At 40.8% G+C, this 22890-nt stretch overlaps 1 protein-coding gene and 1 long non-coding RNA gene across 3 annotated transcripts in view; one reads left to right on the top strand and one right to left on the bottom strand.

Moving 5' to 3' along the window:
* Window positions 1-1845, bottom strand: part of Itgb8 (integrin subunit beta 8) — an 89680-nt gene extending 87835 nt beyond the window's left edge. The window contains exon 1 of one of the 2 annotated variants that reach the window (XM_055607547.1): window positions 730-1845. In XM_055607547.1, coding sequence (XP_055463522.1) covers window positions 730-856 — 127 coding nt within the window. In that variant the 5' untranslated portion in view covers window positions 857-1845. The remainder of the gene's footprint in view (window positions 1-729) is intronic. The other variant, XM_055607549.1, reaches the window with a different exon arrangement.
* A 51-nt stretch (window positions 1846-1896) lies between these two features.
* The window catches only part of LOC129677006 (uncharacterized), a 67951-nt gene continuing 46957 nt past the window's right edge, over window positions 1897-22890 (top strand). Inside the window, exons 1-3 of the long non-coding RNA XR_008720155.1 lie at window positions 1897-1951; window positions 2847-2897; window positions 5236-5403. This is a non-coding gene — a long non-coding RNA (uncharacterized LOC129677006). The remainder of the gene's footprint in view (window positions 1952-2846; window positions 2898-5235; window positions 5404-22890) is intronic.

Genomic DNA, 22890 nt, shown 5'->3' with positions numbered 1-22890 from the left:
TTAAAGTCCCAAGCCCCTTCTTATGCACTGTTCGAGGAGAGCTGTCCTTTGTGACTTAAGAAAGGTAGGCATCTTTATCCGTTTCACAGATGAAGATAGTAAAGTTTATAGAGAGGCGACCTCTCGGCATCAGAGGCTGAATTTAGGGGAGGGATCAATTAGCTACCAAAATGTAGCAACAAAAGTGTTCTACCCCATTGTGCCCCCACCAGTGGCTTAAACCATGAACGGATACTCCTCAAGGGCATTTAATTCATTCAGGCTGAATGTTATGGGGGAAGAAACTTTGTATGTTGTTCTTTCATAGACCAGTAAATGGAAGACTCTGTCCCATTATAAACCATCTTAGCCTCAGTCTTGATCCAAAAGTTGTTAGTGGATGATGCTCCCCCCGCCTGCTACACCCAGATGGGGAACACACTATACAGTGAACGCCTCAGGAAATGCTGGAACCCCTAAATTGGATTCTGGAAGTACAAAATAGTCTCATTCCCAAATTTAAAAAGCTGCTTTCCCAGAACTTTGGACTATTGCTGTCACTTCGGAGCGGAAATGCTTGACACCTGGTTTCTTTATGGAGGACTTTGCCACACACCAGCACTCCTGAAGACTCAGGACTGACCAGGACTGATATCCATCACTTACCTGTCAGGGCTGCCCAGGCCAGAACCTCTCCATGCCAGCCCAAGACTTTGGGGGAAGGTTAGAAAACAAAGCAAAATAACTTACCACTTTGGCTCAGTCCGAGAACAAGTGAAAACACCCAGGCCGCCCCGAGAACCAAGGCAGGACCTCGCTGGCAGTTGTGCAGGGAGAACAGTGGAGCAGTCAGAAAAGCCAGGGCCGAGACGCACATAATGCAAAGCAGCCCGCCCCGCGCCTGCCGCCTAGTCGCCTTCCAGACTAGCGCTCGCGACGTGGGGGCGCACCTTTGGGCCCGCGGGCAGAGAATCTCTAGGACCTTTTTCGCAGGCCGGGCTGACCGACCCAGAGGCTCTGAGCAGGCGATACAGGTACACCGGCCAGGGCAGCTCTCTGCATCTCAGGGCCCCCGAGGCCCTCCAGCTCCGCACAGCCGGGCTCCCAGTCTCAACCAAAAGCACCTCCTTGGACAGCCGATGGTTCGCGGCAGTGAAGCGAGTAAGGGCTGCACAGTCCTCTCCGGGACAAAGAAAAGAGCTTTTGTTTCTCTCCAGCCGATGGGGCTCTGCTGCATAAATCAGCTTAGCGAACAGCCAAACACAATCAAACCCAAACAAAGCCCGAGGCTGGGGGAAAAACCACCCTAATGTAATTCACAGGGTGGTGCTGCATTAGTGGGAGGGGACGGCTGGAAGGCCAAGGAGGTGGGGGAGTCGCTGGCGCATCAGTCGGTGCGAGCTTCTTCCACAGGTGGACCGGGAAGCCAACTCCACTTAGCACACCGAGCCAGGGTCGAGGCGGCAGCGTCCCGATTGGCGGGAGAGGAGACTAGGGTGCCAGCCGCAGGGAGAGGCTCCGCGAACCCACTAGAAACCCCCGGCTGTGCCCACTGGCAGGGTACTCGGCATCGCTGCTGCCCGCTGCGCTGGGAAGGGACGTTCCACGTGCCTTTGCCGGGAGGGAGCTGCGTACCCTTGTCCTTTCAGACCCAGTCGGCTCAGGCGTCTGGCCACCCAGAACCCCGGTAGCTGATAGGCTTTGGGCTGTACCCGGAGACGGTGAGAGGGAAGCCAGGCAGGCGATGGGCAGGAATGAGGTGCTCTAGTTCTGTGGGATGTCCCCCAGCAGGGGGTCTCCCAGCTTTCGGGTGACTGGGCGTGCTCCGAGCTGCGAGTTGCTAGGAAACCTCCCCACGCTACATTGCCCTTTGCTCAGGTCGCCAGCAAGCAGAGGCAGCCCAGAGCAGCAGCCGCCGCCGCCGCCGCAGCAAACAGCTACAGCTTGGAGTAGCAGCGTGGGCGGGACATTGGTGAGGCATGAAGTCACCGCGGCCCACACTCCCACACTCGCTCTTTGTTTTGCTCACTCCAGCTCTTTTTCTCCCCCTCGAATCTGATAGCTGCCATTCCCATCGTTCTCAAGAATTCCTAGTGCATAGTGGTACAACAGGAATCCCACGCTGAGTTCTCTTTTCCCTCATTTCCCAGAATCCTGAGCCCCAAGGCTCGCATAACGGGTGTATGGGAGACTCCGCTCAGCTCGAGGGGCAACTTGCACCCCGATACTTCACCCTCGCGCTGCGTGCTCCTTTGTTCAGAAATTCTCACCGGCCCCAGCCGCTGCATACAAAGGGGAGTTCAGGGCCTCTCCCCACCCCCAGCACTCTGCTTTTGGAGTGTTCTCTGCCCACTTTCCTTTCATCCTAAATTTGTCCCATGTCTCTCCAGCTTTTGGAGATTTAGAGGAGACCAATTTTACTGTCAGAGATATTTTGCTGTTCCTTTTGTGGACTCTCTCAGCCCTGAAAGGGACAGCCTAGCTTTCCCCGGGGTCTGTTGGTGGTTCTGTGGCCTTTTGTTGGTTAACCTTAAAGGCCACCGTCCTGGTAAACGGAACGAAGAAGAAGTTACAGATGGCAGCAGCAGAGTGAATGAGAAGCTAAGAGAGGCGATGGGAGGCCTTTGTGCTTGCCCTCGTGCACTGCTGAAGCACTGCTAAGCTGGACAGCCAAGGAAGCAGCGCTGCCTTTGTTCAGGTCCTGTCAATGCTGCTGCCTTAAGCAGAAGCAAGGAACACAGTTCTCTAGGTTTGGGAAAGAGCACCCTTTCCCATTGAATGCTGGGCGACCTTAGCTCCCACTTTCCTCTGGAGCAGAAGTAATTTCTATGTCTTGAAGTTTGACTTTTTTTTTTTTTTTTTTTTAGTGGCTGACAGAGCACTTTTTACGAGCATCAGACTAGTCCAGCCAAGTCAAGGTGAGCTCTAGGGGATTTCCCCTCCTTATTTGTTTCCGGCTTCTTATTTGGAATAAAGAAAACAAGCAGGAGGCTCCTCCCTTTAAAAATTTTTGTTTTCTAATCGTTAACAGTGAATGGAAAGTACCTAGTTAATAAACCACAGCGTCGAAAACTCCCCTTTCTTCAGGTGTGGACTGCACTTTGGGTTGACAGTAAGGCCAGGAACCTAGTCAAAAAGTGCCCTAGGTCTGTGAAGGAGGACCATTTAAGAAGCTAAAGGACCATAAGTCTCAGCATATGCTTTGATACCCTGCAGGGTAGAGCCTTTCAGAGGCCCTCTGTGGCAGGCTCCTGACTTGTTCCCTGTTTTCTCCTTCTTCTGATGTCTATCCTCTTTGCTTTTCTGGATGTGGATTGAGCATTTAGCCAGAGTCCTCCTCCTTGATTAGTTTCTTTAGGTGTACAGATTTTAGTAGGTTTATCCTATATTATATGTCTAATATCCACTTATGAGTGAGTATATACCCTGTGTGTCTTTCTGCTTTTGGGACAGCTCACTGAGGATGATCTTTTCAAGTTCCCATCATTTACCTGCAAATTTCATGATTTCCCTGTTTTTTATCCCTGAGTAATATTCCATTGTGTAGACATACCATCATTTCTGTATCCTCTCCTCAGTTGAGGGGCATCTGGGCTGTTTCCAGAGGGGCATCTGGGTCGTTTCCAGCTTCTGGCTATTACAAATAAAGCTGCTACAAACATGGTTGAGCAAATGTCCTTATTGTGTACTTGAGCATATTTTGGATATATGCCTAGGAGTGGTATAGCTGGAATATTATTCTTCCCTGGTGATACTAGATCAGAAATGGCAATTATACTATTAAATGAGACAGATGCTTATACAATGCTTATACAATGGATATAACATTATGAAACTGCTGAGCTATATACCTTTATATTGTTAGGCATTAATATACTTTACATATGAACCCAAACCAACTGTGTGGAAAGATGAAAACAATGAAACAAATCTGTTTGGGAAAGTTTGGAAGTCATTCAGAAGAAAGTCATTTTTGGCCATAAAGTCCATGGAAGTAAATGCCAGGTTTGGGGCAGACTGTGAAGTTGGCAAAGTCCATGTCACACAATCATGAGGTCCTGAATGTGGATCTCCAGAACTTACATAAAAAGCCTGCTATGGGAGTTCCTTCCTCCAGCTTTAGGAAGAGGAGGATGAGTTGGATTCCCACAGCTCATTGGCCAGCCAGTCTAGCTGAATCCATAAGTCCAGCTTGAATGAAAGACAATGTCTTAAAAAACTAAAGATGGAGAAAAACTGAGAAAAGCATCTGTTCAATGTCAGCTTCCACCCACTGTCCACAGGATGCACTCACATATACGCCAAGGTATGTGTGCTTATACCCGCTCTAACACCCTGTCTCAGTTTTCTTTTCAGTTGTTGATACATAGTCTCACGAGCTCAACCTAAAAAAAGGTTTGCTGTGTTCTCAATTCCAGGTGATAGCCCATCATTTCAAGGGAAGTCAAGCTGGCAGAAAGTTGAAACAGTAAATCATCCGGGACAGGCATGAGTACTCAGTGGGCCATCTTCTTTTCTCTCAGCCCAGAGCAAGAACGTGCAATGATGCTGGCCCTCTTCAGGGAGAGTCTTCCCACACCAACAAACCCAATTAAGAGAATCCCTCACAAGCACCTCACAGGCAAACCCAGTCTAGACAAGTCCTCATTTTGAGTCCTTTCTCAGGTGCATCTAGATTGTGTCAAGTTGACAAAAATCAACAACTACCACACAAGTACATATGCCACACAGGCACCACACATATGCACAGCCCAAACTCCCCAAAGCCCCTTTTTCTAGTTACTGAATAGGCACTACTTCCCAGTTGGGGAGAGGCTCTAACTCTGGTTATGAAAATAAAATAAAATAATATGCTAGACATTAGACTGTGAGCCTACAGGTTATTTATGAGGAAGTTATTTGAACATTTTTGGCTATGAAGATAATTAAGTACTGAAATTCTGCAGCTCATCTTTGGGATTTCTTATAATAAATGTAACAAGCAACCTAGAAACAAAAAGTTTACTTGTATTTAATGAATGTTACTGGCCACACAACTTACACTTTCTCTTATAAAAAATGGACATGATACTCCATTATGTTACCTGAAAATTTTAACAGAGAAAAATGTTCAAAATGATGACTAATTCCTGTTTTCTATCATGTTCTTCAGTCTTGCTTTGAAATTTCTGACAGCTAATTTTTCATCATTTGTGGTAATGAGAGCAAATGAAATTCATAGATAGTCTAAAATAACATTTTATCTCTTCATTCCAGACTTTGAATCACTAGACTCTTCACGTTGTTAATAAGTCATACAGTCAGATGACCTACACTTCTACCCTGCTCCTTCAACCTTAATGCAGCTTATGGCGAGACTGAGCAAGATGTGTGGGTAGGAGGAGCCACAGACACAGCTGACAGGCACATCGAGACTTTTCCTGAGTACGTAAACTTGAAACTGATTTTTCTCAAATGATTGATCTTATACTGGCATCCACAGCCATATTAACACTTCCATGTTATGTCTTTTGAAGTTGAGGCTAGAGCTGCTGGGTAGCTTTTCAATGTATGCTCATATACAGTTAAGAGATAAGAAATGATCTGAAAATTGGACTCTTCTGATGATGATAATAATGTCTAGCTGCTTCTTTTGATGAAGCACATAAGCATTTCAAAGTACTCCTCTATAGACTATGTGGTGGACTGGAGACTACCGAGCACATAATCATCATAGAGTATTCACAGACTCTGATTCTTTCTTAGTTCCAGGAAATTTTTAATTAATAGGTTCTGTATACAGCCCAGCAAACTCCCTGTAAGACCTAAGAAAAAGTCTAGTTTCATGATTATTGAAGCCCCTTGATAATGGCTAAATAAGGACTTCTTAAGGTCGTCACCAATGCTTAGAAACAAAGGCTGAAGGGGGCAATTTTAAAAAGGTGTGTGTGCAGAGTGGAACCAATGTTTCTTATGAAGGTAGATGATGGGTTATTAAGGCTATGGGCTTCTGATATTTTCTGAAACAAGATTCCATGATTAAGTGTAGAAAACGCTGAATTAAAAGTTAAATTCTTCCCTAGAGGAATTCCCAGGAACTGGAGTAGACCAACATACACTTGGTTTCGAAAAACTCTTTCTCATGGGACCATCTTTTAGTGCACACTGCTCAGTTGTTCTCTTTGAATAAATGTGTAAATTGAGAACCAAAAAGGCAAAGAGAACAGCTTCATTTCTTTAAGGGAATTCTTGGACATGCATGAACCAGAACTCTGATTTCCTTGAACCACCACATATCACTGAAGAGTTTTGGTTTCAAGTAATAGAATAATATTGTGAATGTTATAAGTTTTTATTATTTTTAATGGGAGGAAGTTGGGAGCTCACAGAATTAGCATCAGGCTTGAAGACCAGAGTTAAATAAGGCCACAGAACAAAGGAGACATTGGACTAGTGTCTTAATTAGGGTTTCTACTGCTCTGTAGAGACTCTATGACCATGGCAACTCTTATAAGGGAAAACATTTAATTGGTTCTGGTTTACAGTTCAGAGGTTTAATACATTGTCATTATAGCAGGAAGCATGATGGCATACTGGTAGACATGGTGCTGAAAAGGTAGCAGAAAGGTATACATCTGAAAGCAGCAGGAAGAGAGAGTGAGCCACTGGGCCTGGTTTAAGAATCTGAAACCTTAAAGCCCACTCCCAGTGATGCACTTCCTTCAACTAGGCCAACAATAGAGCCCTCTACATGAGCCTATGGGGGCCATTTTCATTCACCACACCCAGAAGTCTGTAACTCAAAAGAGTTTGAATCACCTAATCATCTGTAAACCACTTGCTGAAGATTCAGAACCAAATATCTAACTTTCAGAACTTCTGTCATTTGTCATTGCACTGGAACACTGGGGGTGAAGAGGAAGAGGGGGAGTTCTTGCCTTTGGCTTCCTCTGTGAAAAATGTAAGTTTTTTTGGAATATTTTATCTGTGCACAGTCTTATTTCAGCTTTCTATTTTCTTTTAAACATTCAGCAAACCGATGCTTACTTAGCTTCCAATTCATTTTATAGAAATTCTAGTAAATGTGAAGATGTTTAAATTCACCTCTAAATTTTGGGAAATCCTGTATTGACTCATGCCTATATCAGGTGCTATCAGGATAGCCTCTTGTCTGACCTGGCTAACCATATAGCTTGAAATGCCGGTGAATAAATACTGTCTTAACTGCAAATGGGAAACAAGGTATAAATGCTTCAGCTCCCTCATCCATGAATGAAATTACTTGGGACCTTGTGTTCTATAGATTTTTTGTAATAATTTTCAAAAATAATTTTCCATGTTAATAAAATAAAATGAATTTTTAGAATAATGGAAGTCACTAAAATGTCAAATTGCCATATACATTTCTGAAGACTTTCAGTCTCTATCTGTTCTTCCTGAACAAGGAAGTTGGTCTTTCAGGCCATTCTGAAACAGTAGAAGGAACATACATCACATCCCAATTCAAACAACACTGAGTACATTTCCCATAAACTCCCCCATGGCAATAAACTGTAGTAGATCCACACATGTCAGTTAGTTGTCTCCCTCATTTACCCACTGTACCCTGGTATTTCCTTGTCTCAGGGGGAACTAAAATAACATCAGTGATGAGCCTAATTATGACTAACCTTTGGTGTCCTGAATGCAAAAATTTGAATTCTATTCTTGTCTGTCTATAAAGCAACCACAAGAAAAGAATTACAAAAACTTTGGGCTATAAAAAAAAATCTAATTTGAACCTGCTACTTAGAAGCTGGTGAGTCATGGGCAAGTTATTTATTTTCCCTATGCCTCAGTTTATTCATTTTTATAAGGATGACATTAAAAATAACTACCAGAATTGCAAATGAAAATGATACATAATGACATTTCTATTATGATGGCTAAAATACCTAACACTTCCAGCACCAAAAGCTGGTAATGATGTGAAGCAACAGGAGCTACTATCATTCATTGCTGTTGAGACCACAGTATGTCATGATTACTTATTAAAGACAGCTGGCATTTCTTATGAAATAAATGAACCCGTAATCATATTTGATGTTAATTTTGCAAAGGAGCCAAAAGCTATGTCTACACAGAACCAGCACATAGATTTTTACACCACCTTTAATCATAATTTTTCAAACTTGTAAGCATTCAAGATGTCCTTCAAAGGTTGTGAAATGCTGCCTTCTCAACACAATACAATCAGTGTAGTAATGAGCTGACAGCATATGAGCCTGCTTGCAGTGAGCATACACAAGACTGGGCCATCAACAGTCAATCATACATTGGGGAGAGCCTCATAGGTACTACCTCTGCTGGGTACCTGGGGACAGTCATTGTCTCTAGTTGTGAACCTATTGAAAAGCTCACTGGACTCCAGTGGATAGTTTTCAACCCAAGGTGACAAGATGATCCTAGCTAAATTTAGGGGTTTCAAACAAAGGAAATAAAAGAAAAAAAAGAAGCAAACAAAATATGACTATGGGCAAGAAAGCAGGAGAGAGATGCAAGGATCAGAGGATTATAGCAATCAGCTCTTTATACATATATGACATTGTCAAAGATTAAATTCATTAAATTTTAAAAAGATGTTTTCTAGTCACTTAGTAGATAAGTAAAATTTAATGTATCCTGACAATGGACAAAGTATATTATTCAACCAAAACAGACATGGAGAAGCTTAAGCACATATTGTTAACATGAATGAAGCCAATTTGCAAAAGCTCTGTATATATGATTCTAAATACATGGCATTATGGAAAAGGAGAATCAATGGAGACAGTATGAAAATCAGTGGTCGGCAGAAGTTATTTGGAATACAAAGATTAACAGCAAGAGCAGAGGGTTTTTACTGCAGTGAAAGTGTCCTGCACATGGCCTGGACAACGGTAGACAAATGCTATTCCCCATCAGTCCCAACCCACAGAATATAGAAAAGAAAGAGTAAAACCCAATATAAACTGTGATCTGCAGGTGGCGTATGGTATCGCTCACATCACACACATGGTGTGGGGTTGGTCACAGTGGAAGCCGCACACATGTGAAAGCCAGTTCATAAAGAAGTTCTTTGTAGGTGTTTTTAATTGTGGTGTGAACCTAAAGATGCTGTAAAATAGATTATAAACGCACATTTACGTTTAAATGTCTTCATACACATATCACACATGAAACTACCGTGTTGGGGAATTGTTAAAATCAAAAGGAAAATCATGAACAAAACAAACTAGAATTTATTAATCACTTATGGGTTTTAAAAATCACTAATTAAAGTTAATTTAATTTTGTAATGTGTAAATATGTAAAAATTATCACCAGACTTGCATGATATGCAAAAAAAGCAATAAAAATGCCGTTGGTTTGCTGAATGCTTAACTTTTCTCTTCCGGTAACCATTCGCTTCTCTCCTCAGAGTAACAGATGCAGTCAGCTTATCTGTATACAGAAACCTGTGACCCAAGCATCTTTCATGGCAACCTAGTTCTATGTCTTCTTCTTGGACAAAGTTATTCTGAACCCTTCGGTCTGATGTCATCATTGTTCAGTTTTATATACAGCTACAGGGCTGACATTCACTCAGGTGTTCACAAAGGGACACATGTTTATAACCTTTGTTTAAATAAAAGTTGAAGATGTTTAAACTTTTATGCACTTAGGAAACTAAATGAACGTTTAATAAGAATTATGTGCTATTGTTTCAAATGCGTAGTGATTTTAAAGGCCCACGGTTGGGTCTTCCCAACAGAGGTATCTGAGCTATTGTAAAGACAACATTTCAAATTGATGTAGTTCATCTGTTGAGCCACTGTGGTATTTGGACTGAGTCATACATCATTTCACAGCTACAGGCTCTTCTGAATCTCAGTAAGTCAATGAGTCCAGCACAAAAAGTTTCTCTTTCAGCATTTTCTCATGATCACATGGCCTCTGGAGGATGAAGTCATCACAAAATCTAAATTATTCTAATTGAATTCACATGGAATGTTTAGACTTGGCATTTGGCCAACATCAGCCCCTTCTCTAATTTCAATATTACTTCATGTTTCACCTTGAAGAATGTGACCTTTTAACATGCTGAGGAAATTCTTTGTGAATTAGGCATAGGAGATTTAATTTAAGTATTCACTTAGTAAACATATAACTATTTATTGAACCTTTACAATGTGTAAAGTGATAGGCCCTATGGAAAATATAAACATTAGTGTAAGTGAATCTTGTTAAATATATTTAAATCATATCTTTTTGATAACTCAGTTTCTCAAATAGTAAATAACATAGCTGAGGAACCAATCCTAATATCAGTAATTAATTTAATATAACATAACACATTATTCACAAACTAATTGAGAAGACAAATTATTTAATAAATGTTAGCTATTTGGAAGATATTTAATCTAGATACTTTCACCAGAATGTTTGTGGTAGAGTAAAGGCTGTGATGTAAAACGTTGAGACTGTCTTTTCTTTCAGACATTGGTAATAATTTAACATTGCCAATAAAAATAAACAATAACAAAAGTAAAATTAATTTGCTCAATGTTATAGGAACAAGTAACAGATTTAATGAGTTTTTAAAGTTTTATATGTTTATAAATATTGCAAAAGGGAAAAATTATAAAACTTAGATCATATAATTAGATATAAAACTGATTCTATGCTTAAAGATACATGAGAGTAGTTCAGTGTCACTGGTAATAAAAAATGTAGCTTAAGATATGAGCTGTTGCCAGGTGGTGGTGTATTACACCTTTAGTGTCAGCACTCAGGAGCCAGAGGCAGGTGGATCTCTGTGAGTTTGAGGCCAGCCTCCTTTACAGAGCAAGCTCCAGGACAACCAAGGCTACATAGAGAAACTTTGTCTCAGAAAACAAACAAACAAGCAAACAAAAGATGTGAGATGACACTTAGGCAACAATATCTAAGGACTTCAAAATACGGTGGTTTAAAAATCACAGTAGAATTGTAAGTTGCTTCTTTTTGAAGTCACTGAGATCTAATAACATCTCTAGAATATTTGAAACACTTAGCTCCCATCTATGGAGTAAATCTTCTAGATTCGGAATTATGAGGTATTTTTTTTTTTTTATAAATGTGTGCGTCTCAGTATGACATCCAATTACAACAAAAGACAGAAACTATATTTGAGGTTATTAGAACCCTATATCAGCTAAAGCAGCTGAAGAGCTGAGTAAGTTTTCAGATCTTCTGTGTTTTGTTTTCCTTTTATAAGTGATTTGGATAACTCTTGTCCTTTAGTCATTGGGCAGCGATAGGTCTGTAGTCAAGTCCTGTTTGTTGCCAACAACTGGCTTAATAGGAAAAGACCTTTCCAGAAGAACCAGGCTGTCACTCCATGGCTCAGACTGTGCATTTTCTGTTTTCCAAGTGTCTGGGTTGCTAGAAGAGAGGAAGCTTATTTAACCTAATATTGAGTTCCTTGGGCCCAGCACAGCTATAGCTTGGGATGTAGTGCTTGATTAATGGAGCATTAAAGAAAAACCTTAGTTTGGTCTTCTTTTGGGGAACGAAAATACCTTTGTGAATGTGGCATAGATTGGATTGCAGGATTTTTGTTTTGTTTTGTTTTGTTTTTTTAATCCTTTGTAATGTAATGTGATGTCGGCGCTAAGTGGAAGACCTAAGGATGTTCCATGGGGTGGGGAATCATTAAAAGCAAATCCTTATATGTAAACTGACTCCCTTTTCAGTGACAAAAAATGCGTAGTAAGTGGTGATGTACTGCCTCAGAGATTGGTGGGTGAAGATAGGATTACGGACATCAGTAGAGAGAGAGAGCAGTGCACAGGGTCTGTCAGGCCAGCTATAGATCTCAGTGCCCATGCTTGTCCTTAGCCCTTCTCAGTGGTTGATCATAGCGGGATCATCAGGGACAAGCCTTACTTGGATTTTTATTCTCCTTTGTAGGGAACATCCAGGGCCATCAGAAGTGTGCCTTGTTTTCTTCATTGATTTCTTTTGATTGGTCATTCCTTTGGATGCCTCTGAATATTAATATTTTTAATTAATATTAAATTAATTAATATTAATTTACATTGCTGAATATTTCATCAGCAATGTAAATCACATAGTAGTGAGCTGATTGCACTGTTTTCCTATACAGTTTAGCACCATGTCTTTAGGAAGTCTCTTTAGGCCAGACTTTGTCAGTCTTCTCTGGAAACTGCAGCCATCTTTTCTCTACAGTGCTTAAAATTCTTCTTTCTGAAACACAAATACAAACCACTTATTCTCTATTTTCTCTTACAATTCATTTCATGTCAGATTTCTGCCTCTCTCTCAGGCTATGAAAGGGACATTTAGAACAGCATTGAAACCTTGGACATTCTGGCCTCGAATCATATTCCCAGTGCCCTTTTCTATGAAATTCCCCACTCCTTTCCAACTTCATCTGCCCAGCACTCCCCAGACCTGGGGCCTGGCTTTTGCTGCTACTTTCACTTGCCTTTTTGTAAGCCTCATGCTTAGCTGGGCTGTTTTTCCCCATTTTTTTTTTTTGTCTCACTTGATGGTGAAAAATTGTGTGTGTGTGTATGAGAGAGAGAAACAGAGAGACAGAGAGTAAGAAAGGGAATGCCTCACCCCTGCGCTGTATCTGCAGCCATGTCACCATTGTGACATGATTCTAAAAATGATGAACTCCTGTTGGTATGTCTTTCACTATTAAGTAAAAAAATAATATGTGGTTAAGTGGTGGTGGTACACACTTTTTAATTAATTTTTTTTAAAATACAGGTTATTTACTTTGTATCCCAGCTGTAGCCCCTTCACTCATTACCTCCCAGTCCCACCCTCCCTCCCTCATCTCCTCCCAGCCCCTCCCTAAGTCCACTGATAGGGGAGGTCCTCCTCCCCCTCCATCTGACCCTAGCTTGTCAGGTCTCTTCAGGACTGGCTACAATGTCCTCCTCTGTGGCCTAGCAAGGCTGCTCCTCCCTCAGAGTGGTGGGGGGGGGGGAGGAGAGAGGAGGAGGAGGTCAAACATTGAGTTCATGTCAGAAACAGTACCTTTTCCTCTTACTAGGGAACCAACTTGGATACTGAGCTGCCATGGGCTGCATCTGAGCAGGAAGTCAAGGTTATATCCATGCATGGTCCTTGGTTGGAGAAACAGTCTCAGAAAAAACCCTGTGCCCAGATATATTTGGTCCTTGTGGAGATCCTGTCCTCTCTAGGTCATACTAACTCCCCCTTCTTTCATATGATTCCCTACACTCTGCCCAAGGGTTTGGTTATGGGTCTCAGCATCTGCTTTGATACACTGCTAGGTAGAGTCTTTCAGAGGTGTGGTAGGCTCCTGTCCTGTTACTTGTTTTCTCCTACTTCCAATGTCCATCCCATTTGTCTTTCTAAGTGAGGATTGATCATCTTACCCAGGGTCCTCTTTCTTGTTCATCTTCTTTAGGTGTATAAATTTCAGTATGTTTATCCTATCTTATAGGTCTATATAAGTGAGTATATACCATGTGTGGCTTTCTCCTTCTGGGATACCTCACTCAGGGTGATCTTTTCTAGTTCCCACCATTTGCCTGCAAATTTCATTATTTCCTTGTTTTTAATTGCTGAGTAGTATTCCATTGTGTATATGTACCACAGTTTCTGTATCCATTCCTCATTGAGGGACATCTGGGTTGTTTCCAGGTTCTGGCTACTACGAACTAAGCTGTTACGAACATGGTTGAGCAAATGTCCTTGTGTACTTGAGCATATCTTGGATATATGCCTAGGAGTGGTATAGCTGGATCTTGAGGAAGCACTATTCTTAATTTTCTGAGGAAGCATCAGTTTGATTTCCAAAGTGGTTGTACAAGTTTACATTCCCACCAGCAATGGAAGAGGGTTCCCCTTTCTCTACAACCTCTCCAGCATGTGTTGTCACTTGAGTTTTTAATCTTATCCATTCTGATGGGTGTAAGATGAAATCTCAGGATCATTTTGATCTGCATCTCCCTGATGACTAAGGACTTTGGGCATTTTTTTAAGTGTTTCTCTGCCATTCGATATTCCTCTACAGAGAATTCTCTGTTTAGTGCTGTACCTCATTTTATAAGTGAATTGTTTGCTTTGTTGCTTTTTAACTTCTTTAGTTCTTTATATATTCTGGATATCAGGCCTCTGTCAGATATAGGGTTGGTGAAGATCCTTTCCCAGTCTGAATGCTGTCATTTTGTTCTGATGAACTTTTGCTTTACAGAAGCTTTTCAGTTTCATGAGGTCCCATTTATTGATTGTTGCTCTTAGAGCCTGTGCTGTTGGTGTTCTGTTCAGGAAGTTGTCTCCTGTGCCAATGAGTTATAGGCTCTTCAGAACTTTTTATTCTAATCGATTTAGTGTGTCTGGTTTTATATTGAGGTCTTTGATCCACTTGGACTTTAGTTTTGGTGGTGCACACTTTTCGTCCCCATCACTTGGGAAACTTAAGCAGAGGTGGCTTTTAGACCGGACTCATCATTTCATATAATTATGAATATCTTTCTGTGCTACATAAAAGTGTATAGAAATTAACTGATTGTTGCTCTGTATATTTAAATATGTTCTTTAATTCCACCAGATTGATTAGCAAAATATCTATTGACTAGATAATTTGGGGAAAATTTACTAGTAAAAGGACAACTTACATGTATGGGACAAAGCATCCATAAGCACACAGTATCTGGAATTAGTAGTAGTGTTGAAAAGGTCACTATTCTTGAGCTTTAATGGACAAAAGATGGATGCCCCGAGGAGGAGTGAGTGTGTACAGGGTCAGGACACAGTCTCCCCCATTGGTTCAAGAGTCTTAGCCAGTCTGAGGTAGACCTTCATGGAAGTAACATGAGAATAATGACCCACACTTTATTCCTTTTCACTTCTCCAATCTTCTATCAAGATATCTCACTGTGAAGCTCATCCCAAGGCTAATGTTAATAGATTTACAGACAGAGAATGAAGAAGGCTGGTCTTGGGGGTGGCAGGCAGCCAGGCAAACAGAAGACACCTGACACCCCATATAATAAATTCTGGTTCTTTAGAGATTTTGAGTATTGATAACATACTTTCATGGATCTTTATTCAAACTTAAATATTTAAGATTCTTTCTTTAAAAAAAAACTGCAAAGCTGAAGTAATTGGATCAAAGATAATATAGAAGATTTTTTTTCAAGATTTCCAACAATTACTACCAAATAGCTTTGCTTTTCCAGAAGACTATAGAAACTTATCAAACTTATTCTCCAATCAGAAAGCCATTAGGTACTTCTTTCATGAAATTCCAAACCCAGAGGTTTAGGGAAACTTTCTGATGGGTAGCAAGAAGAGAAGCATGCCTGTGATTGTTGAGAGAAGGTTTAATAGTCTGAAGACAAAAGAAGACAAGGCAGACCAGATGCCCCAAGGATGGTAGAATTAAAGGAATTGATGGGATACTTTTCTCAGTAAGGGTCTCAATCTTGAATAAAGATTGTATCCTTTGACATGGTCTCTAAAGTCAAGTCTCAAGCAGGGAAGAGAAAGCAGAGCCCTACTGGTATTTTTAGGACTGTAGGAAGTTTGTAAGAAAAAGAACAAATGATATGTTTCATGGAGGGTGGTACTAGTAGGAAGCTTTAGTACACATAGCTTGGAGAAATAGAAAAAGAAATATTACAAGAAACAACACACACACACACACAAGTGTGTGTGTGTGTGTGTGTGTGTGTGTGTGTGTGTGTGTGTAGAGGCCTCCACAAGGGAAAAAGCAGTACATGTGAACCAGCATTGAAAAGCACACTGATAACAGTGGACAGTGTCTTTTGCTTTTGGCAGGCTCTTTGACCTCCCCATGCCCCCAAGGGTGGAGCAGTCCTGCTAGGCCACAGAGGAGGACTTTGCAGCCAGTCCCGAAGATACCTGATAAAACAGGATCAGATGAAAGGGAAGGAGGTCCTCCCCTATCAGTGGACTTGGAAAGGGGCAGGGAGGAGATGAGGGAGGCAGGGTGGGATTGGGAGGGAATGAGGGAGCAGATACAGCTGGGATACTGAGTTAACAAAATGTAACTAATAATAAGAATTAAAATAAATAAATTAATTAAAAAAAGAAAAGCACACTGACAAGTACTGTGACCCCAGTTTCTTCTTGGCCTCCCAAAGCCTGCCAATGCCTCAGCTGAGTCACATGCAACTAAAGCCAGAAATAAGTGGGCCCCTTCAATGTCATCTACACTGGCCACAAATAAAATAGAGAAGGGAACTGGAAAGTGAAAAAATATATCACTTTTATTTTCTAGGACACCAAATGACCAAGAGATTGGCTTTATTATAGAACATTGCTTCCTGAGTCTGGATAGATTTCATTTATCAAATTATCAATCTTTCTGAAAGAAAACTGTCATTTCTAGTTGGGAATAAATGTCACTCAGTACTGTTTTGATGGGGCCTTTTCTAGCAAATATGCCTGATATACATTTTGACCATCATAGTGTCTCTCAAACTAAGTCTGCAGCCCATCCTTTGCCCCAATGCCTTCATGTCCTGCAAGTAGATAATAATATGGATTTCCATGATGGAGATAAGGAGAGCGCTCAAGAGGCAACATGTGCACATCCAGACAGACTCAGGTTTTTAATATTTATGCAATGTTCAGTAACATGTGTTATGCCAAGTCCCTTCAGGAAACCATTGAAAAAAATCTTTTTTAAAAAAATGTATTTATTTTTTATTCACTTTACATCCTGTTTGTAGCCTCATGCCCCCTTGCCTCCTAGTCCCACCTTCTCTCTCTTTCCTTCCTCCCTTATTCCTCAGAAAAGGAGAGCCACTTTCCCATCCATCTCAGCTTGTTAAGTCATGTCAGGACTGAGCATGTCCTCTTCCCCTGTGGTCTGTCAAGGAAGTCCCACCAGGTGGAAGTGATCAAAAAGCTGGCAGGAAAGTCAGATGCTTTCCTTACTTGAGAACCCACAGGAAGCCTAAGCTGCCCATTGGCTACATTTTGTAGGGGGATCTAGGTCAAGTCCATGTGTGGCCTTTGGTGATGCTGCAGCCTCAGCAAGCACCTCTGGGCCCTGGCTAGTTGGCCCTGTTGGTCTTCTCGTGGAGCTCCTGATATCTCCAGGTCCGTTTCTTTTTCCTCCCACTTTTCCATGAGACTCCCTACATACCGCCCAATGTTTGTGAGTCTCAGCATCTGTTTTGAGGCTTTGCTGGGTAGGCCTCTCAGAGGATAGGCTCAATGTAGGATAGGGGGCACAGAGAAATATGAGGGTGGAGAATGGACGTGGTGATTGCAGAGCAAGAGGATAGAAGGCCTGCAGAACAAAGAGAAACTGTGGAGGGAATCTCTGTGACAAGCAGTAGACCTAAGCCAGGGTAGGCTACTGGGGAAATATGAGAGGTACTCCAGCAAAGACTCCTCATAGCAGAGGCTATACAGACTGAAGGGGATGCCCTCTAACTTGACAAGTCTCCTAGTAGAAGGAGGGGAACATCAATCTACCCACAAAAACTTTGACCCAAAGTTTACCGTGCCTGCAAGATGCGCAGGGATAAAGATAGTACAGAGATTGAGGGAATGTCCAAACAAATGCCTGGCCTAACCAAAGACCCACCTATGGGAGCATGCTAAACCATGACACTATGAATTAAAATATTCTTTAGAACATTAAAAATGCTAAAAATTAGTAAGGGTTTGAAGTCAACTAAAATATTTTAGACATTCTTTGATATCAAACAATATGTCTCTAGAGAAAGGAGAGCAATGGTAAATGAAAGTATAATTGATGCATGGCCCATGTTACAGTGTTAAAGATCAACTTTCTCAGTCTCTGTAAAGTGACACTGATGATTAGTTGTCGAGTGTTCAATATTATGGGAGACCATTTAGAATAGAAAATTTTATGTGGAGATCTCCAGAAGTCAGTTGGAAATGCTTGTCTGAAGCTTTAAAAAAGAAATGAAAAGTTTCATTATAGACTTTGAAGTGAAAATGTATGTACTTATCAGGTACGTCTTCTGTGCTGGGGGCCACACAAACAGTGATCTCTTCATCCTGTGGTTAGTCCATCGAGGCAATTGTGTTCTCATGACTATCATTTCAGGAGTAGAAACTGAGTCACAAGAGATAACTTTCTAAAACCGTTATTGTGTATGGTGGGGTTAAGGTCGATTTAGTTGATTAAACTAAATAGTCCAAGTTCTTAGTCATGACTGGCTTTAACAATTAATACTAAAAGCTACTTTAGACATGCAGTGGATATAAATGTGATGTGGAGATTCTTTCTGGCTTGGGTTTTAATGGGAGAAAAATAACAGAAAAGTTACAACTTGATAATTACTGAGCAATTGATTAATTACTGATAATAACTTGATAATTACTGAGCAATTGGTGCTTGTCTTTGATGAATAAATTCTGGAAAGGAAACAGTTTTGATTCTTCTACTTACCACAAGAATAATGTAATAACATGCCTAGAAAAGCATATTGTCATGACATGACAAAATCGCACATTTAGTAGAGGTAATTATTATAATCATAGGCTAGTTTACATTTTCCCATTCTTCTACCATCAATTTTTAGGCTTTCATCTGGTTAGCATCTGAGGCAAATAGTGTCATGGCTGCAATTGGAGAGGGGTGAGGTAGGCTCTGTTCACAGAAAACCTCACAGTCACATCTGAGTAGCCTCCTTTGTCATCATTTGAACCACGTAAATCCTTAATGTTATTTGATTTAGCATGACACGCTAGTAGTAAGCGCTCAGGTAGTGGTGCTTTTATACACTTGGGTAATTCATGAGCAATGTAGTGAGAAAACCTGGTTTTATTCATTGATGAGAGGTACATGGCATACTGCACATGTGCGGGAATCAGTTGTTCAGCATCTGTTGGATGGTACTGCATTCTGGCTTAACAAGAATCATTTATCTTGAGTTTTCTTTCCTTCCAGATACATGCAGAGGAGTAAAGGATGAGCATTGGCCTCATGTCTTCTCTTTGCCAGTGCAGAGCAGGTTAAGTACAGATCATGGAAGCCAAAGGCTCTCAGTAGGGGAACAGGAAAGAGGCCAGGATCACCCATTGGAATCTGCCTTTTAATCTTCTAGATTTCTCTCGTGATGGAATTTTAATTCAGAACATGGCTGTTCTGGCAAGAGATATCCTCCAAAGACCTTGTAGGTCTGTATGATCTGGCTGGAATACAGATATGCCTTTAATCCCAGAAGACAGAGGCAAACACATCTCTGAGTTCAAGGCTAGCCTGGTATAGAGAAAGTTCCAAGTAAAGAAAAGCTTAGGTCCAGGCATGGTGTGTTAAATTATTAATATTTATTATTGATTTATGTAATAATTAAGGTGGCAGTTATTCCTTAACCCACTATTATATAAATAAAACACACAGAAACCTATTAGATTTTTTTACTTATTAAAATGTATTCACTTTGTATCCCAGCTATAGCCCCCTCCCTAGTCCCCTTCCCCCCTCTTTTCTTCCCATTCCCCTCACCCAGTTCACTGATGGGGAAGTCCTCCTCTCTTTCCATCTGACACTAGCCTATCAGGTCTCATCATGACTGGCTGCATTGCCTTCCTCTGTGGCCTGTTAAGGCTTCCCCCACAGGGGGAGGTGATGATGAAAGAACCAGCCGCTGAGTTCATGTCAGAGACAGTTCCTGTTCCCATTAGTAAGGAAGCTACCTATAGACCGAGTGGCCATGGGCTACATCTGTGCAGGGGTTCTAGGTTATATCCATGAATGGTCCTCTGTTGGAGTATCAGTCTCAGAAAAAAAAAAAAAAAAACCCTGGGCCCAGAATTTTTGGTTCTGTTGCACTCCTTTTGGAGCTCCTGTCCCCTCCATGGCTTTCTCTCTCCCCCTTCTTCCATAAGATTCCCTGCACCCTGCCCAGAGTTTAGCTATGAGTCTCAGTATCTACTTTAATACCCTGCTGGGAAAAGTGTTTCAGAGACCCTCTGTGGTAGGCTCCTGTCTTGATCCCTGTTTAATACTTCTTTTGATGTTCATCCCCTTTGGCTTTTTGAATGAGGATTGATCATCTTATCCAGGGTCCTCCTTGCTTAGCATTTTTTAGGTGTACAGATTTTAGTATGTTTATCCTATATTAAATGTTTAATATCCACTTATAAGTGAGTATATACCATGTGTGTCTTTCTGCTTCTGGAATACCTCACTCAGGATGATCTTTTCTAGTTCCCACCATTTGCCTGCAAATTTCATGATTTCCTTGTTTTTATTGCTGAGTAGTATTCCATCGTGTAAATGTACCACAATTTCTGTATCCATTCCTCAGTTGAGGGACATCCGAGTTGTATCCAGATTCTGGCTATTATGAAAAAAAGCTGTTACGAACGTGGTTGAGCAAATGTCCTTGTTGTGTAGTTGATCATATTTTGGATATATGCATAGGAGTGGTATAGCTGGATCTTGAAGTAGCACTATTCCTAATTGTCTGAGGAAGCGCCAGATGGATTTCCAAAGTGGTTGTACAAGTTTACATTCCCACCAGCAATGGAGGAGGGTTCCCCTTTCTCCACATCCTCTCCAGCATGTGTTGTCACTTGAGTTTTTTGATCTTAACCATCCTAATGGGCTTAAGGTGAAATCTCAGGATCGCTTTGGTTTGCATTTCCCTGATGACTAAGGATGTTGAACATTTCTTTAAGTGTTTCTCTGCCATTTTATATTCCTCTACTGAGAATTCTCTGTTTATCCCTGTACCCCATTTTTTAATTAGATTACTTGATTTGTTGCTGTTTAACTTCTTGAGTTCTTTAAATTTACTGGATATTAGCCCTCTGTCAGATAGAGGGTTGGTGAAGATCCTTTCCCAGTCTGAATGCTGTTGTTTTGTTCTGATGCCAGAGTCCTTTGCTTTACAGAAGCTTTTCAGTTTCATGAGATTCCATTTATTGATTGTTGATCTTAGAGCCTGTGCTGTTGGTGTTCTGTTCAGGAAGTTGTCTCCTGTGCCAATGAGTGCAAGGCTTTTCCATGCTTTTTCTTCTAACATGTTTAGTGTGTCTGGTTTTATATTGAGGTCTTTGATCCACTTGGACTTTAGTGAAGGGTGATTAATATGAATCTATTTGTATTTTTCTACATGTAGACATCCAGTTAAACCAGCACCATTTTCCCATTGTATGGTTTTGGCTTCTTTGTCAAAAATCAAGTATCCATAGGTGTGTGGGTTTTATTTCTGGGTCTTCTATTAAATTCCATTGATGCACCATTCTGTTTCTGTGCCAGTACCCTGAAGCTTTTATTACTATTGCTCTGTAGTACAGCTTGAGGTCAGGGATGGAGATAGCTCCAGATCATCTGTTATTGTACAGGACTGTTTTAGCAATTCAGGTATTTTGTTTTTCCATATGTAATAGAAAATTATTCTTGCAAGTTCTGTAAAGAATTGTGTTGGTAATTTGATGGGAATTGCACTGAATCTGTAGATTGCTTTTGGCAGGATGTTCATTTTCCATATGTTAATGCTACTGATCCATGAGCATGGGAGATCATTCCATCTTCTGATATCTTCTTCAATTTCTTTCTTCAGAGACTTGAAGTTTTTTTCAAATATGTCTTTATATGGTTTGTATATGGTGGATTAAATTAATGGATTTCTATATATTAAACCACCCCTGCATGCCTGGGATGAAGCCTACTTAGTCATGGTGGATGATATCTTTTATGTGTTCTTGGATTTAGTTTGCCAATATTTTATTGAGTATTTTTGGATCAATGTTCATAAGAGAGATAGATCTAAAGTTCTCTTTTTTGTTGTGTCTTTGTGTGGATTAGGTATCAAGGTGACTGTGGCCTCATAGAATGAGTTTGGTAATGTTCCTTCTGTTTCTATTTTGTGAAATAGTTTGAAGAGAATTGGAATTAGCTCTTCTGTGAAGCTCTGATGGAATTCTGTGCTGAAACCATCTGGCTCTGGGCCTCTTTTGGAAGGGAGACTTTTGATGACTACTTTTATATCCTTGGGGGATATAGGACTATTTAATCTAGTTACCTGATCTTGATTTAATTTTTGTAAATGGAATCTATCAAGAAAATTGTTCATTTCATTTAGATTTTCAAATTTTGTGGCATGTAGGCTTTTGTAGTAAGACCTAATGATTGTTTGGATTTCCTCAGTGTCTGTCGTTATGTCCCCCTTTTCGTTTCTGAATTTGCTGATTTGGATAGTTTCTCTCTGCCTTTTGCTTAGTTTGGCTGAGGGTTTGTCTATCTTGTTGATTTTCTCAATGAACCAGCTCTTGGTTTCACTGAGTCTTTGAATCGTTTTGTTTCTAATTCATTGGTGCTGAGTTTGATTATTTCCAGCCGTCTATTGCTCTCGGGTATGTCTGCTTCTCGTTTTTCTAGGGCTTTTAGGTGAGCCATTAAGTTGCTTGTATGAGATGTCTCAAACTTCTGTCTCAATAACTTGGTGCTATGAACTTTCCCCTTAGCATTGCTTTCAATGTGTCCCATTAGTTTGGGTAAGTTGTGCCTTCATTTTCATTGAATTTTAGGAAGTTTCTAAGTTCTTTGCTGAGCTAGCTGAGTAGAGAGTTGTTTAGTTTTCATGTGTATGTGTAATTTTTGTTATTTCTGTTGTTGAGGTCTAGTTTTAGGCCATGGTAGTCTAAAAAGATACAAGGGATTTATTTCCATCTTCTTGTATGTGTTGAGGCTTGCTTTGTGCCCGACTACATGGTCAATTTATGAGAATGTTCCATGAAGTGTTGAGAAGAAGGTATACTCTTTTGAGCTTGGGTGAAAAGTTCTGTAGGCGTATATGAGATTTATTTGATTTAGGTCCTCTATAAGTGCCATTATTTCCCTATTTAGCTTCTGTGTAGATGATCTGTCCCTTGGTGAGAGTGGAGTGTTGAAGTCTCTCACTATTAAGGTGTTAAGATTGATGT

Source organism: Psammomys obesus, unplaced genomic scaffold (assembly GCF_907164565.1).
Source record: "Psammomys obesus unplaced genomic scaffold, mPsaObe1.curated_primary_1811, whole genome shotgun sequence".
Taxonomy (NCBI): domain Eukaryota; kingdom Metazoa; phylum Chordata; class Mammalia; order Rodentia; family Muridae; genus Psammomys; species Psammomys obesus.
This window is presented reverse-complemented; position numbering and strand designations above follow the sequence as displayed.